Genomic DNA, 17,833 nt, shown 5'->3' on the forward strand with positions numbered 1-17,833 from the left:
CCCAGAGTTTGTCGCACCTGTGGCAAATCTGGTCATGTGGCGGCCAACTGCAGCACAGTCATCTGCAATAATTGCAAGAAGGAAGGCCATTAGACCAAGGACTGTAAACAGAGTAAGTGCTGCAACCCGTGCGGTGGGGCAGGCCACCTCTGCAAAACCTGCCCCAAATGCTGTCTCAGTTATGCTCAGGCGGCAAGGTCCCAGGAAAGGCCGGGAGAAGGAATGGTGAACGGGTCTGGTGCTGGGAAGGAGACAAGCAATCCTCTCTGCAGCGAGGAAAGCCTATCTGAGAAGCAGAAAAAAAGGGGAGGCAGCTGCACCCAGCGACCCAACACCTACCACCTAACACCTCCCTCCTCTACAGACAGAATCAATGGAGGAGGAGGCAGCAGATAGACAAACTGGTCAGTGGCAAGTAGTAAAAAGGAAAACCACAAAGAAGCCTCCAAAAAAAGGAACAGGTCACCACCCAAACCAGTGGCAAGAGGATCCTACCGTTTGAGACAGACTACAGCAGCTCCTCTTCATTGGATGAGAAAGGGCCGGAGCAACAGCCCCTGCAAAAGAAGCGGCAAAACCCAAAGGAGCTAGAAGAGAAAGCCCCCCAGCTCCAAACCCAAAGCACCAAACCCAGTGAGATGCCCAGCGGACCCCAGCTCTGAGAGACTGATAGCAACGAAGAGTCTGGTGCACTCCAGCTCCGGGAAGCCAGGAACAGTGATGTCTTCAAGGAGGAAGAGAGGGGAAAGACAACATCAGCAGAGGACAGCCCAAGCCTTGCTGCCTACAAGACCCCCCGATGTTAACCCAGCAGAACAAACCCTCCCATGAGTTACCAGGAGGGGTTTCTGAGACCAACGAATGTGAAACAGCTTGTATACACTATGGGTATGCAGGAACATACCCAAGGACTGGAACTAGCAAGGACTCCCGGTGTGGGAAGCAACACCCAACTTTAAAATGGTATAAGGATTGCTTCGATTACGTGCGTAGTGTTAAATCCACTACGCCATGTGTTTCGACCTTGGATTACCTCGCCAAGGTCAAAGCTGACCTGCTGTTTCTGCAGGAGTGTGGAATTCCGCACCTCAGCACCTACAGGCAATGGTCACGATGGTGGTCCCACGGGCCATCGATCTGGTCAGGGGGAAATGACTCCCGTTCCTCCAGGCTGGGTATTCTGCTACGGGGAGGCAACTTCACCATCTCTGAAGTTAAGAAGGTGGTGGGCGGTCGCCTCCTCGTAGCAGATGTAATGTACACAATGCTCCGCTCCGGTTGATCAACGTGTACACCCCAGTTCAATGCAGAGAGTGGCTAACTATCTTCCATCAGCTCCCACTGCTGCTGGCGAGGTCCTGGCCGGTCATTCTAGGCAATGACTTCAACTGCATCATTGATGCAGCTGGACAATCAGCAGTGATGACAGCAAACTGGATGCTACGTCCAGATTCCTAATGGAAACTGTAAAAGATTCCAAGCTGCATGACGTCTTCAGCAAACCTGCAGACAGAGCGCAGTGTAGATACACCTGGTCAAGATCGGACGGGTCTGCCCGTTCCAGGATTGACTTCCTGTTTGTGTCCTCTGCTGTCATGGTCAGATCCATCAATGTCAAGCCTGTGTTCTTCTCCAACCACTGCCTCTTACTGGCCAACTGTCACTTACAGCAGGGGGACATGGAAGCTCAGTGCTACACTGCTAACCCCACAGAACACTGAGGAACTCAAAAGGGATTACAAAGGTTGGAGAACCGTGAAACACCTCTTTGAGTCTCCAGTTCACTGGTGGGAAGCGATCAAGGAGAACATCAAGAGGTTCTTTATCTCCAAAGGTGGTCAGAGGGCAAGAGAGAGACAGAGGGAAATGTCCCGACTCCAGAAAAGAATGCAAAATCTGCTCCGGCTGCAGTCAATGGGAGTCAAGGTCAAGGAGGATCTCCAGGAGGTGAAGAGCCAGCAGGCCTCGCTCTTTGCCACGGAAGCCTCCAAGATCATCTTCCAGTCCAGAGTCCGCTCCGTTGAGCAGGATGAGATGTGCTCGCGTTTCTTCTTTGAACAGGTACACAGAGAGAGCTCTGTGATCAGCAGCCGGAAGGAAAAGGATGGCTCGGTAACGTCTTCGCAGTCTGATATACTAACGATTAGCAAATCCTTTTATGCTGGGCTGTACGACGTGAAGCCCACAGACAGCATGGCCTCCTAGTCCTTCCTGTCATCTATCAAGGAGGTCTTAGATGACAACATGCAGGAGAGACTGGACAAACTGCTATCTCTGGACGAGCTGATAAACGCCATCAGGTCCTTCGCGACGAGTAAAACTCCCAGAAGCAACAGCTTACCAGTTGAGTTGTATTCGGCTCTGTGGGACTGCATCTGCCCAGCCCTGCTGGAAGTATACGAGAGTATGCTTCTGGCCAGCAGCATGTCAGAATCCCTGAGGAAAGGCACCATCACCCTCACCTACAAGCGGAAGGGGGAGAGGGCAGAATCAGAAATTGGCAGCCCATCTCACAGCTTAATGTCGACTACAAGATTCTGTCTAAAGTCATCGGCAGTCAGGTCAAGTCTGCTCTGGAGTTGGTGATTCACCCTGATCAGACTTGTACTGTACCCGACAGTAAGATCTCTGATAGTCTCACGCTATTCAGGGATACGATCGCCTATGTACGGGACAGGAGGGTGGATACCTGCCTCATCAGGTTGGACCAGAAGGCTTTTGCCAGGTTATCGCACACAGACATGATGGACGTGTTCTCCAATATGGGGTATGGGGAGGGAATCCGCAATTGGATCAAACTGCTCTACACAAACATCAGTAGTGCAGTCTCAATCAATGAGTGGGAATCAGAAAGTTTCCCGATCCAATCTGGTGTCAGACAGGGCAGTCCTCTCCCCTGCCTTGTTTGTTTGCTGGATTGAACCTTTTGCTGAGGCCATTAGGAAGGATGCGGGCATAAGAGGGGTGACAATCCTAGGCAGCAGAGGCACTCAGGTCAAAGCCTCCCTGTACATGAACGATGTCGCCGTCTTCTGCTCGGATCCGCTGTCCGTTCGCAGACTGATGAGGACCTGCGACCAGTCCAAACTGGCCTCGAGAGCCAAAGTTAACCACGGCAAAAGCGATGCCTTGTTCTTTGGGAACTGGGACAACCGATCCCTTGTCCCCTTTACCGTCAGGTCAGACTACCTGAAGGTGCTGGGGATATGGTTCGAAAGGGTCAGGGCGTGCGCCTGGAAGGAGCGAGTAGCCAGGGTACACCAAAAACTGAGCATGTGGGAGCAACGTTCTCTCTCCATTGTGGGTAAGAACCTGGTCATCAGGTGTGAGGCGCTCACGTTGCTGCTGTATGTAGCACAGGTCTGGCCCGTACCCAACTCCTGCGTGGTGGCGGTCGCCTGAGCCATTTTCCGCTTTATCTGGAGATTTCCGGAGGGACATGATGCTCAAACCTCTGGATAAGGGCGGAAAAAACGTACCTCATCCTGATGACCACCTTCATGGCTGATCATCAAACTCAGTAACCTGTTCCTGCTTTCTCACCATACCCTTTGATCCCTTTAGACCCAAGATCTATATCTAACTCCTTCTTGAACACATACAATGTTTTGGCCTCAAATGCTTTCTGTGGTAGCGAATTCCACAGGCTCACCATTCTCTGGGTGAAGAAATATTTCCTCATCTCAGTCCTGAAAAGTTTACCCCATATCCTTAGACTATGACCCCTGGTTCTGGACTCCCCCACCATCAGGAACATCCTTCCTGCATCTACCCTGTCAAGTCCGGTTACAATTTTATAGGTTTCTATGTGATCCCCCCTCACTCTTCTGAACTCCAGCGAATATGATCCTAACTGACTCAATCTCTCCTCATACGTCAGTCCCACCATCCCAGGAATCAGTCTGGTAAACGTTCGCTGCACTCACTCTATAGCAAGAACATCCTTCCTCAGATAAGGAGACCAAAATTGTACACAATATTCCAGGTGTGGCCTCTCTAAGGCCCTGTATAATTGCAGCAAGACATCCCTACTCCTGTACTCGAATCCTCTCGCTATGAAGGCCAACATACCATTTGCCTTTTTTACCGCCTGTTGCACCTGCATGCTTACCTTCAGCGACTGGTGTATGAGAACACCCAGGTCTCGCTGCATATTCCACTCTCTCAGTTTATAGCCGTTCAGATAATAATCTGCCTTCCTGTTTTGGCTACCAAAGTGGATAACCTCACATTTATCCACATTATACTGAATCTGCCATGCATTAGCCCACTCACTCAACAGTGTCCACTCAACACCCACTTTTGTGTCATCTGCAAATATGGAGATATTACATTTAGTTCCCTCTTCTAAATCATTAATATATATTGTGAATAGCTGGGGTCCTAGCACCGATCCCTGCGGTACCCCACTAGTCACTGCCTGCCATTCGGAAAAAGACCCGTTTATCCCCTCTCTTTGTTTCCTGTCTGCTAACCAATTTTCTATCCATCGGAATACACTACCCCCAATCCCATGCGCTTTAATTTTACACGCTAATCTCTTATGTGGGACTTTGTCGAAAGCCTTCTGAAAGTCCAAATAAACCACATCCACTGGCACCCCCTCGTTAACTCTACTAGTTACATCCTCAAAGAATTCTAATAGATTTGTCAAGCATGATTTCCCTTTCGTAAATCCATGCTGACTCTGCCCAATTCTACCACCGTTCTCCAAGTGCTCTTCTATAAAATCTTTGATAATGGACTCTAGAATTTTCCCCACTACCGGCATCAGGCTGACTGGTCTATAATCCCCTGCTTTCTCTCTACCTCCCTTTTTAAATAGAGGGGTTACATTAGCTACCCTCCAATCTGTAGGAACTGTTCCAGAGTCTGCAGAATCTTGGAAGATGACCACCAATGCATCCATTATTTCTAGGGCCACTTCGTTAAGTACTCTAGGATGCATACCATCAGGCCCTGGGGATTTATCGGCCTTCAATCCCATCAATTTCCCCAACACCATTTCTCTACTAATACTGATTTCCTTCAGTTCCTCTCTCTCTCTAAGCTCTGTGTTCCCCAACATTTCTGGTATGATATTTGTGTCCTCCTTTGTGAAGACAGAACCAAAGTATCCATTTAGTTGGTCAGCCGTTTCTTTGTTCCCCATCATAGATTTCCCTGTTTCTGACTGTAAGGGACCTACATTTGTCTTCACCAATCTTTTTCTCTTCACATACCTATAGAAATTTTTACAGTCAGTTTTTATGTTTCCCTCAAGCTTGCTCTCGTACTCTATTTTCCCCTTCTTAATCAATCCCTTGGTCCTCCTTTTCTGAATTCTAAACTGCTCCTAATCCTCAGGTTGGTTGTTTTTTCTGGCAGATTTATATGCCTCTTCCTTGGATCTAATGCTATCTCTAATTTCCCTTGTAAGCCATGGTTTGGCTGCCTTTCCCGTTTTACTTTTGCGCTAGACAGGGATAAACAATTGTTGCAGTTCATCCATGCGCTGTTTAAATGTTTGCCATTGCCTATCCATCGTCATCCCTTTAAGTAACGCTTCCCAATCCGTCATAGCCAACTCGCGCCTCATATCTTTGTAGTTTCCTTTACTAAGATCACCAGAACTTTCAAACAAGCACCAAAATGTAGTTTGGCTGGTGATGAGAAGGGCCCTCCCCGTCAGATCCTTCCAGCACACCTGGAGTCTCACCCCCTCCGCATGCTGCCCTCAAAGTGGCTGTGGAGAGGAAGAGACTGTTGCCCACCTCCTTCTGGAATGTGTCTTTGCAAAGCAGGTGTGGAAAGAGATGCAGTGGTTTTTGTCGAGGTTCATCCCAAGCAGCACTGTAACACAGGAGTCTGTGCTCTATGGGCTGTTCAAGGGACGCACAGAGATAAACATCAACTGCTGCTGGAGGACCATCAATTCGGTGAAAGACGCTCTTTGGTCTGCCCGAAACTTGCTGGTCTTTCAGCGCAAAGAGTTGTCCATGACCGAGTGTTGCAGACTGGCACATTCCAAGGTCCAGGACTACGTGCTGAGGGACTCACTAAAACTTGAGGCAGCCGCCTCAAAGGCTCAGTGGGGAAAGACGACTGTGTAAGGTCCTCCCGCCATAGTAAACTGAGGGGCTGGACCCATGGAAAACCTCCCGGGCTGTATACACCGAATATTGTTTGCTGTAAAATGTAGATGACATAAAATGGAATGGAAGGGTTGTGAGGCAACTCACTCCTGTATTGAAGAAAACTGATTTTCTTTGCACTTTTTGGAATGTCAACTTGGTGCTGTTTTGTAATGTATTTTGAAACTGATTTTTATGAATAATGTATAGTTTTGGGAAAAAAAAACCTTTAGGTTATTCTTGCACTACCAACTTTACTACTGAACCTTCACAGCCGATTTTGAAGACAACTGTTCCTGAATCGTCTGGTGCGAGGTTTTTCAGCGGCAAAGTGTGTATCTTATCAGTAGCTTTAATTTCATTGAGTTCATTATTTTGAATTAGTGTTCCATTCAATCACCATTGAGCATTTTTAGCATCTACACGAGAAACTTCACATACAAATATCACAGTATTTTGTGCAAATACACTAGTATCTTCAAGCCCACAAATAATTTTTATGTGTTCTGTAAAACAATATTAAGATGTGAGTGCCTTTGACTGAAGACAAACATATACAGTATACAGCACGGAAGCATCCTTCTTCAGTTCTTCCAAGTACTAGTGAAGAAACAGGAGAAGAAACAATTGTCTGTATTTTCTAAAATCTTCTGTATTTTTTGAAAAACGTTAGTCATTGACATTCATATTTAGATGGGGCTGCACTAATCAAAGAAGTTCTCTCAGTGTCCTGGCTAACAATTAGCCCACAACCAAAATCACTAAAGTAGATAATCTGGACATTTATCTCATTGTTTGAGAGACAATGCTGTTCACCAATATCTTAAACAACAACTTGCATTTTTATAGCATTTTCAATGCAGAAAAACACTCAGAGGTGCTTCAGAAAGGCATAACCAGACAAAAAATGGTTACCAAGCCAAAGAAGAAGATATACATAGGGGTGGAAAAAAGACTGATCAAAATAATGGGTTTAAGGAAGGTCATAAAGGAGGAGAGGGAGGTTGGTAGGTGGAAAGTTTAGGGATGGAGTGCCAGAGCATGGGGCCTAGGCAGTTGAAGGTGAATGGAGCAATGCACAAGATACTAGCTATAAACAAAAGCTTAAGGTGGGGATTTATCTCCACGTCCTCCAATGTAAAGTTATCAAATGAGCCAATCAATATTTTGCTATAGTGTAGAAACCTGCATCTACTTAAAGGGAGAACTAAAATGGAAGAACAGAAAGAATATTTTAAAAATCTAAACATAGGTTAAAAAGTGTGCAGCACAGGAATTTGACAGTGTTGAAGGGTATTTATTTAAATGCAAGAAGTATAGTAAATAAAGCCGATGAGCTGAGGGCAGATGGACACATGGCAACACAATATCATTGCGATAATGGAAACTTGGCTTAAAGAGGGGCAAGAATGGCAGCTCAACATCCCTGGATATAGAGTTTTCAGGCGGGATAGAGAGGGGAATAAAAAGGAGGGGGTGTAGCATTATTAATTAAGGAATCAATAACAGCTGTGAGGAGAGATGATATGCTAAATGAATCGTCAAATGAGGCCATATGGGTGGAGCTCAGAAATAAAAAAGGGGCAGCCACACTACTAGGAGTGTACTATAGACCCCAAAATAGTGAGAGGGAGATAGAAGAACAAATATGTAGGCATATTTCTGAGTGCAAAAACTATAGGGTAATAATAGTTGCGGATTTCAACTACCCTAATATCAACTTGGATACAAACAGTGTGAAGGGCACAGAGGGCACAAAATTCTTGAACTGCATTCAAGAGAACTTTTTTTGCCAGCACGTAACAAGTCCAACGAGAAGGAGCACAATTCTAGATTTAGTCTTCGGTAATGAAGCTGGGCAAATGGAGGAAGTAACAGTGGGTGACCATTTTGGAGACAGTGACCATCATACAGTAAGTTTTAGCATAATCATGGAAAAGGACAAAGATAAAACTGGAGTAAAAGTTCTAAATTGGGGGAAGGCAAATTTTATGAAACGGAGAGGTTATCTGACGAAGGTGGACTGGCTACAGCTACTCAAAGGAAAATCAGTGGCAAACCAGTGGAAGGCATTCAAAAGCAAGATATTACAGGCATAGTGTCGGCATGTCCCCACTAAGATTAAGGGTGGTACGGACAAATCTAGAGCCCCCTGGTTATCTCGAGGCTTAGAGGTTAAGTTAAAGCAGAAAAAGAAAGCTTATGACGATCGCAAAAAGCTTAATACTTTAGAAAGCCTAGAGGCGTTTAGAAAGTGCAAGAGTGAAGTAAAAAAGGAAATTAGAAAAGCAAAGAGAGGACATGAAAAATTATTGGCAGGTAAAATCAAGGAAAACCCGAAGATGTTTTATCAGTACATTAAGAGCAAGAGGAAAGGATAGGGCCTATCAGAGATGTACCAGTGAACTTATGGGTAGGTGCAGAAGATATGGGCAGTGTTCTTAATGAGTTTTTTGTCATTGTCTTCACAAAGAACAGGGATGATGCAGACACTTTAGTTAAAAAGGAGTGTGAAATATTAGATACGATAAGCATAATGAGAGAGGAAATAATAGAAGGTCTGACATCCTTGAAAGTGGATAAATCGCCAGGGCCGGAGGGATTGCATCCCAGGTTGTTAAAGGAGGCCAGGGAGGAAATAGCGGATGCGCTAAGGATCATCTTCAAATCCTCACTGGTTATGGGCAAGGTGCCAGAGGATTGGAGGTCTGCGAACGTTATACCATTGTTTCAAAAGGGTGCGAGGGATTGGCCAAATAATTATACGCCAGTCAGTCTGACTTCGGTGGTGCGTAAATTATTAGAATCAATTCTGAGAGATAGGATAAACTACCACTTAGAAAGGCACGGATTAATCAGGGATAGTCAGCATGGATTTGTTAAGGGAAGGTCATGTCTTACTAACTTGATTGAGTTTTTTGAGGAGGTAACAAGGAGAATTGATGAGGATAGTGCAGTGGATGTGGTCTACATGGATTTTAGTAAGGCATTTGACAAGGTCCCACATGGCAGACTGGTCAGTAAAATGAAAGCCCATGGGATACAGGGGAATGTGGCAGGTTGGATCCAGAATTGGCTCAGTGACAGGAAACAAAGGGTAATAGTGGACAGATGTGTTTGCGAATGGAAAGTGGTTTCCAGTGGCGTTCCACAGGGCTCAGTGTTGGGTCCCTTGCTGTTTGTGGTATATATTAATGATTTGGACTTAAATGTGGGACGCATGATTGGGAAATTTGCCGATGACACAAAAATTGGCTGTGTAGTTGATAGTGAAGAGTATAGCTGTAGACTCCAGAATGATATCAATGGTTTGGTTGAGTGGGCGGAAAAGTGGCAAATGGAATTCAATCCAGAGAAGTGTGAGGCAATGCATTTGGGGAGGGCAAACAAAGCGAGGGGATACACAATAAACGTGAGGATATTGAGAGGGGTAGAAGAAGTGACAGACTTTGGAGTGCATCTCCACCGGTCCCTGAAGGTGGCAGGACAGGTAGATAGCGTGGTGAAGAAGGCATATGGAATGCTTTCCTTTACTGGCTGAGGTATAGAATACAAAAGCAGGGATGTAATGCTGGAACTGTATGAAACACTGGTTAGGCCACAGATGGAGTATTGCGTACAGTTCTGATCACTACATTACAGGAAGGACATAATTGCTCTGGACAGATTACAAAGGAGATTTACTAGAATGTTGCCAGGGCTTGAAAGTTGCAGCGATGAGGAAAGATTGGATAGGCTAGGGTTGTTTTCCTTCGAACAGAGGAGGCTGAGGGGTGAATTAATTGAGGCATACAAAATTTTGAAGCGTCTAGATAGAGAAGTCAGGAAAGGCCTGTTTCCCCTATTGGAGAGGTCAAATACTGGGGTGGGGTGGGGGGGGGGGGGGGGGAGGTGCCAAGATTTAAGGCGATTGGTAGAAGGATTAGAGGGGAGATGAGGAAAAACATTTTCACCCAGAGGGTGGTGGGTGTCTGGAATTCACTGTCTGGAATGGTGGTGGAGACAGAAACCCTCATTTCATTTAAAAGGTACTTGGATATGCACCTGAAGCACTGTAACCTGCAAGACTATGGACCAAGTGTTGGAAAGTGGAATTAGATTGGGTGGCTCGTTTTCTCAGCCAGTGCAGACACAATGGGGCGGCACAGTGGTTAGCACCGCAGCCTCACAGCTCCAGCGACCTGGGTTCAGTTCTGGGTACTGCCTGTGTGGAGTTTGCAAGTTCTCCCTGTGACCGTGTGGGTTTCCTCCCACAGCCAAAGACTTGCGGGTTGATAGGTAAATTGCCTATTAGTGGTGGTAGAAGAATGGTGTGGATGTGGTAGGGAATATGGGATTAATGTAGGATTAGTATAAATGGGTGGTTGTTGGTCGGCAGACTCGGTGGGCCGAAGGGCCTGTTTCAGTGCTGTATCTCTAAACTAAATTGAATGGCTTCCTTCTATGCCATAATATTTCTGTGGTTTTATGGAATTATGTCAGCCAAATCCATTAATGGCATAGGCAGCATAACTGATAAACAATGTACATCTACCTTTGATTGTCAGGATAGCTGTTGTTTGGTCATCACCAGAATCACAAGTATATTCTCCAGTATCCTCTTGTTTCAGATTGTGGACCAACAATTCAACAACAGAGTCTTTTTGAATTAGTTCATACTTGTCACCGTGACTAAGCTTTTGGGATCCTCTTCTCCATGTGACTGGTGCACCAGCCTTAGTGAGTTCACAGTGCAGTGTTAGTATACTATCTTCATCACCTTCCTGGCTTTGCAGCTTTTTTATAAAATATACAGGAGCAGCTACAGTTCATAAAAAACAGAACTTTAGAAAAATGCAAAATTAATCAAACAAGAATATACTAATTCAAACAATGGTCCAAGTGCAACAATGGGCAATATTAATTAAAAGTAGCATGTAAGCCATCAATGTTTTTGCAAATTTATATCATATACACAATCCACAACATTAGATTTCTCAATACAATTTACATATCACAAGTAGCTTCACCTCTTTCCCAAGAGTTAGGTTTAAACCCGATTTCCTGAAGTAATTTCTTACTTATGCTACTTTACTTTAACTTGCATCTATCAGTGATGCCAGGTTAAGGTATTTGAAAAGGAGCCAATGCACTTAAATTACAATATCTGTTAAGATAACAAACCATTTATTTTTCCAAAGGTAGTCAATTACCTTTCACCTGCAGCATTGCAGTGCTATGTCCGATTCCCAAATCACATGTATAGCTTCCAGAGTCCTCTAGGTTTAGGTTATGAATCAGTAACATGTGTACATAATCTTCTTGTCTGATATCATATTTTCCACTTGGAGAAATTGTCATTGAGCCTATCTTCCACGTGACTGGAACATTGGGCTGTGACAGTTCACAAAGTAGGGTTGCTGTGCTATTTTCCACTGCTTCTATGTTTTGGAGCTCTTGTATGAAAGTAGGCGGGGCACCTAAAGTGATTAAATCAAATTTTCATGATTTAACAATTTTTCCATCTTTTTATATAGTGCAGGCAAGGACAACTTCAATTCTCTTGGAAAATAGTTGACAAAGGGATTCCAAAATATCCTAAATGCATACTAATCTGTGGTCTCAGAGTTGAGGAGGTAACCCGACACCCACACTACTGCCGTGCTTGAGTCGGCAGGTACATATCAGCAGAAGTTCTGTGGCCTTTCCTAGTCCTGCACACATGAAGTAGGCACTGGCTCAGAACCACTGATCCCACAACCACAGACTACTGCCCCTTCAACTGGAAAAGCACTCAGCACGAGATCACATGCTCAATGAAAAAATACTGAAAAAGGTTGTAAAACACCAAACATGAACAGTACACAATAAAATTAATTCACTGTTACTATATTTGGTAGTTCATTATTCTTTTATTATATAGAAAATAAAGCAATCAAAAGCCAAACAAAAATGTAACAAACAACAAAAAATAAACTGCATTAGCAAATCGCATGGCTATACTTGCAAAATTTGATCTGACGAAAGGTCATCGACCTGAAATGTTAACTCTGTCTGTCCACAGAGGCTGCCAGACATACTAAGTATTTCCAGCATTTTCTGTTTTTATTTTAATAATTCTGAGGTCTGGACTAATGATCCCGAGACATGAGTTCAAATCTCACCACGACAGCTGGGGAACACGACAGCTGGGGAATTTAAATTCATTAAATAAAAATCAGAAATAAAAAGCTAGTATCAGTCATGGTGACCATAAAATGACAGGATTATCATAAAAACCCATCTGGTTCACTAATGTCCAGTAGGGAAGGAAATCTACCATCATTAACAGGTCTGGCCTTTATGTGACTCCAGATCCATCGCGATGACTCTTAACAGCCCTCTGAAATGACCTGGCAAGCCAATCAGTTGCACTCAAGGCAGCAGCTCACCACCACCTTCTCAAAGACAATTAGGGATATGCAATGAAATCTGGCCTTACCAGCAATGTCCACATCCCATGAATGAATAAGAAAAGGCTGATAGAAGCTGTAATGGGGAATTGGCATGATTTATATTCCAGAAGATTAAAGGCCTCTTGTCCAAACCTTTCTCGTGATTATTTCAATCTCCTTCATTGGAATAATAATTATCTGTTGGATATTTCAGCATAATACTACACCAACACAGTCAAAACACAAGATTTCTGAAGCAACAAACTCTGGCAGATGTTGCACATCATTATTTTTTCTTTTTACCTTTTACTAGAAGTTTTGCAGTGGAAGTGTGCTTTCCAACTTTAATGGTTACAGTCCCACAGTCTTCCTCAGTGACATTCTTTAATTTCAGAGTGTGAATCCTTCCGTGCTCAACAGATATTTCATTCATTTCATTGAGCTGTAAAGGAATGTCTCCCAACCACCACTGCACATCGGGAAAATTTTCGGGATGTACTTCGCATTCAAACACGGCAGTTTCATTTGCAAAAACTGTTACATCCTTTAGGCATTCAACAATTTTTACTTCCAACACTACATAAAAGACACAAAATTATAGTTTCTCATCAGCTATCAACAATCTGTGACAAACACCTTAAATTATAATCAATCTATGCAGGCTCAGTCAAATGAGTAGTTAAAATTAATTAGGTATTTATTGCTAGATGTGAGATTAGGTGTTCATTGTAGACAAACTGGGGGCTAAGTTAGACAGACATTGAAACCAGACGTGGGCCTCCCGATATGCCATTACCCCATAGCTGCTCAATGTGATGCAGGCAGTAGGCTAACTTTGTGCCATCTGCTCATTACCAAGAATGTAGCATGCAGCCAGTGCTAACTGTGCTGTTGAGCTGCTGCATGCCTCAGCAGGGAACCCAAAATCATGAGTCTAGCACGAGTTAAAGCAAGCCTGCAGAACGTAAAACAGCCTGCACCTCTTAAAGAGGAGGTGCATTGAGGCTGAAGTAGGTGGTGGAAGTCCTAGTGAACAATACCAGAAGTCAAGCCTCAAGGGACTAGATACAATGCTGCAAAAGTTCAATGATCTCACACAAGTGGTCAAGATCAGTGAATTTATCGTCAAATGCCACATCCCATCAACTGCACCACTAGCCTCAGCCACAGCCCGATTCATTACATCCCCATCACTCACCTACCAACAGACGCTATTGCTCAGGACTCTTACCTAACATTCATAGCTGCACCTCACCCTTACACACTTAGCACAGCTGCATGCCTCATACACACATCTCACAGCATGTACACATTCCCAGATATTCAACATGGCAGCCATATCATCCAAGCAGACTGCACCACATTCACTGATGTGACACAAGGCCCACAGTAATGTGGTTGACTCTAAAATGCCTTCTGAAATGGCTTAGCAAGCCACTCAGTTGTCAAGCGACGCCCACATTCCAGGAAAAAAGCGAAGTACTGCAGGGCTCCCCTACAGCGGTCCAGATAGTGAAAGTGTTGTTTTAGCACACAAAAGGACTGGTCTCTCACACAGGGTGGCAGCATAGCTATCATTGCATGCATGCGGCACATGTTTGCATGGATTGGGCACTGGAGACATGAGCCATGTCATCAGGTTATGGCCCTTCATACCCAGTACCACCCTTTGGTTTTCCATGGTGACTCAAATGCAGATGGCACTGAGAACTGCCAGAGAATGAAGACATCGTGTCTGCTGCCAGGACATTGACCTGCATGATTCTCTACATATGCTAACGCATCAACTGGATGTTGAGGGAGTGGAATCCCTTTCAGTTGTTGTACATCTCAGACCTGACATGTGACACTGTGTGCGCAGTCGGTGGTACCCTGCACTATGGTGAAGCTCGCAATCTTGTGAAGCTGTGTGCTCTCTCCGTCTGCTGCTCACAAGCGAGCATGAAATGTCTTTAGCTCTTTTTGAATAGATAGTCTGGCACGACTCGCACCAGAAGTGTGCTCACATGTCATACACGCTATTTGGACCTCTAGGAGCACTAGCAGCGCACAAAAAGGGGTGTTACAGATCCGAATTTTGCACCCTCAGTCTCTTCACATGCAGATGAAAAGAAAAAGCTCAAGATATTTTCCAAAACCTCCGTGTGTCTCTATATGGATGATGTTATGGAAGTGCTTCTCTAACTTCTGTTAATATATGTTTTTGAGAACTTATATTTAAATTGTGGAGATTTTTTTTTTTAGAATTAGAATTAGAATATTACAGCGCAGTACAGGCCCTTCGGCCCTCGATGTTGCGCCGATCATCTGACCTACACTATTCCATTTTCATCCATATGTCTATCCAATGACCACTTAAATGCCCTTAAAGTTGGCGAGTCTACTACTGTTGCAGGCAGGGCGTTCCACGCCCCTACTACTCTCTGCGTAAAGAAACTACCTCTGACATCTGTCCTATATCTTTCACCCCTCAACTTAAAGCTATGTCCCCTCGTGTTTGCCATCCTCATCCGAGGAAAAAGACTCTCACTATCCATCCTATCTAACCCTCTGATTATCTTGTATGTCTCTATTAAGTCACCTCTCCTCCTCCTTCTCTCTAACGAAAACAACCCCAAGTCTCTCAGCCTTTCCTCGTAAGACCTTCCTTCCATACCAGGCAACATCCTAGTAAATCTCCTCTGCACCCTTTCCAAAGCTTCCACATCCTTCCTATAATGCGGTGACCAGAACTGCACGCAATACTCCAGGTGCGGCCTCACCAGAGTTTTGTACAGCTGCATCATGACCCCGTGGCTCTGAAACTCGATCCCCCTACTAATAAAGGCTAACACACCATATGCCTTCTTAACAGCCCTATTAACCTGGGTAGCAACTTTCAGGGATTTATGGACCTGGATACCAAGATCTCTCTGCTCATCTACACTACCAAGAATCTTCCCATTAGCCCAGTACTCTGCATTGCTGTTACTCCTTCCAAAGTGAATCACCTCACACTTCTCCGCATTAAACTCCATTTGCCATCTCTCAGCCCAGCTCTGCAGCCTATCTATGTCCCTCTGTGCCCTACAACACCCTTCGACACTATCCACAACTCCACCGACCTTCGTGTCATCCGCAAATTTACTAACCCACCCTTCTACACCCTCATCCAGGTCGTTTATAAAAATGACAAACAGCAGTGGCCCCAAAACAGAACCTTGCGGTACACCACTAGTAACTAAACTCCAGGATGAACATTTGCCATCAACCACCACCCTCTGTCTTCTTTCAGCTAGCCAATTTCTGATCCAAAGCTCTAAATCACCTTCAACCCCATACTTCCGTATTTTCTGCAATAGCCTACCGTGGGGAACCTTATCAAACGCCTTACTGAAATCCATATACACCACATCCACGGCTTTACCCTCATCCACCTGTTTGGTCACCTTCTCGAAAAACTCAATAAGGTTTGTGAGGCACGACCTACCTTTCACAAAACCGTGCTGACTATCGCAAATGAACTTATTCTTTTCAAGATGATTATAAATCCTGTCTCTTATAACCTTTTCCAACATTTTACCCACAACCGAAGTAAGGCTCACAGGTCTATAATTACCAGGGCTGTCTCTACTCCCCTTCTTGAACAAGGGGACAACATTTGCTATCCTCCAGTCCTCCGGCACTACTCCTGTCGACAATGACGACTTAAAGATCAACAACAACGGCTCTGCAATCTCCTCCCTGGCTTCCCAGAGAATCCTAGGATAAATCCCATCTGGCCCAGGGGACTTATCTATTTTCACTCTTTCCAAAATTGCTAACACCTCCTCCTTGTGAACCTCAATCCCATCTAGCCTAGTAGTCTGTATCTCAGTATTCTCCTCGACAACATTTTCTTTCTCTACTGTAAATACTGACGAAAAATATTCATTTAACGCTTCCCCTATCTCCTCTGATTCCGCACACAACTTTCCACTACTATCCTTGATTGGCCCTGTTCTAACTCTTATCATTCGTTTATTCCTGATATACCTATAGAAAGCCTTAGGGTTTTCTTTGATCCTATCCGCCAATGACTTCTCGTGTCCTCTCCTTGCTCTTCTTAGCCCTCCCTTTAGATCCTTCCTGGCTAGCTTGTAACTCTCAAGCGCCCTAACTGAGCCTTCACGTCTCATCCTAACATAAGCCGCCCTCTTCCTCTTGACAAGCGCTTCAACTTCTTGAGTAAACCACGGCTCCCTCGCTCGACAACTTCCTCCCTGCCTGACAGGTACATACTTATCAAGGACACGCATTAGCTGCTCCTTGAATAAGCTCCACATTTCGTTTGTGCCCATCCCCTGCAGTTTCCTTCCCCATCCTACACATCCTAAATCTTGCCTAATCGCGTCATAATTTCCTTTCCCCCAGCTATAATTCTTGCCCTGCGGTATATACCTGTCCCTGCCCATCGCTAAGGTAAACCTAACCGAATTGTGATCACTATCTCCAAAGTGCTCACCTACATCTAAATCGAACACCTGGCCGGGTTCATTACCCAGTACCAAATCCAATGTGGCATCGCCCCTGGTTGGCCTGTCCACATACTGTGTCAGAAAACCCTCCTGCACACACTGGACAAAAACAGACCCATCTAAAGTACTCGAACTATAGTATTTCCAGTCAATATTTGGAAAGTTAAAGTCCCCCATAACCACTACCCTGTTACTCTCGCTCCTGTCGAGAATCATCTTCGCTATCCTTTCCTCTACATCTCTGGAACTATTTGGAGGTCTATAGAAAACTCCCAACAGGGTGACCTCTCCTCTCCTGTTTCTAACCTCGGCCCATACTACCTCAGTAGATGAGTCCTCAAACGTCCTTTCTGCCGCTGTAATACTTTCCTTGATTAACAATGCCACACCCCCCCCTCTTTTACCCTCTTCTCTGTTCTTTCTGAAACATCTAAATCCCGGAACCTGCAACATCCATTCCTGCCCCTGCTCTACCCATGTCTCTGAAATGGCCATTGGAAGGATTCATTGGAAGGCTGAAGATTTCATAGACACTGGACTTTGCTTTGTTGTTGACAGTTCATTGAAAGGACACTAAGATGTTGTTTAAAAACAGCCTTGCTGGAAGTCATGTGCTTCAAGAAATAAACAAGAAACCTTGGTGACCTGGTGAAGAAGTTTACAGAAAAGTGACAGGTCAAACTTTATAGGAGTCAGGAGGCTTGACTCTTGAGATATTGTTTTTGGTTTTGTTTTGGACAGTGTGTTGAGGGTGTGAACTGTTTAAGACAGCTGTAGAAAACCAGCCAAGACAGCAGCCACCATCAGCTCA

General features: G+C 44.7%; 1 protein-coding gene across 1 annotated transcript in view; it reads right to left on the reverse strand.

Annotated features, from left to right (window-relative positions):
• Positions 1-17,833, reverse strand: part of obscnb (obscurin, cytoskeletal calmodulin and titin-interacting RhoGEF b) — an 868,128-nt gene that overhangs the window by 378,561 nt on the left and 471,734 nt on the right. The window contains exons 89-90 of the mRNA XM_068053434.1: positions 12,830-13,102; positions 10,648-10,914 (exon numbers count right to left, since the gene is read on the reverse strand). Of these exons, the coding sequence (XP_067909535.1) occupies positions 10,648-10,914; positions 12,830-13,102 (540 nt within the window). The remainder of the gene's footprint in view (positions 1-10,647; positions 10,915-12,829; positions 13,103-17,833) is intronic.

This window comes from Heterodontus francisci, chromosome 2 (assembly GCF_036365525.1).
Source record: "Heterodontus francisci isolate sHetFra1 chromosome 2, sHetFra1.hap1, whole genome shotgun sequence".
NCBI classification, from domain to species: domain Eukaryota; kingdom Metazoa; phylum Chordata; class Chondrichthyes; order Heterodontiformes; family Heterodontidae; genus Heterodontus; species Heterodontus francisci.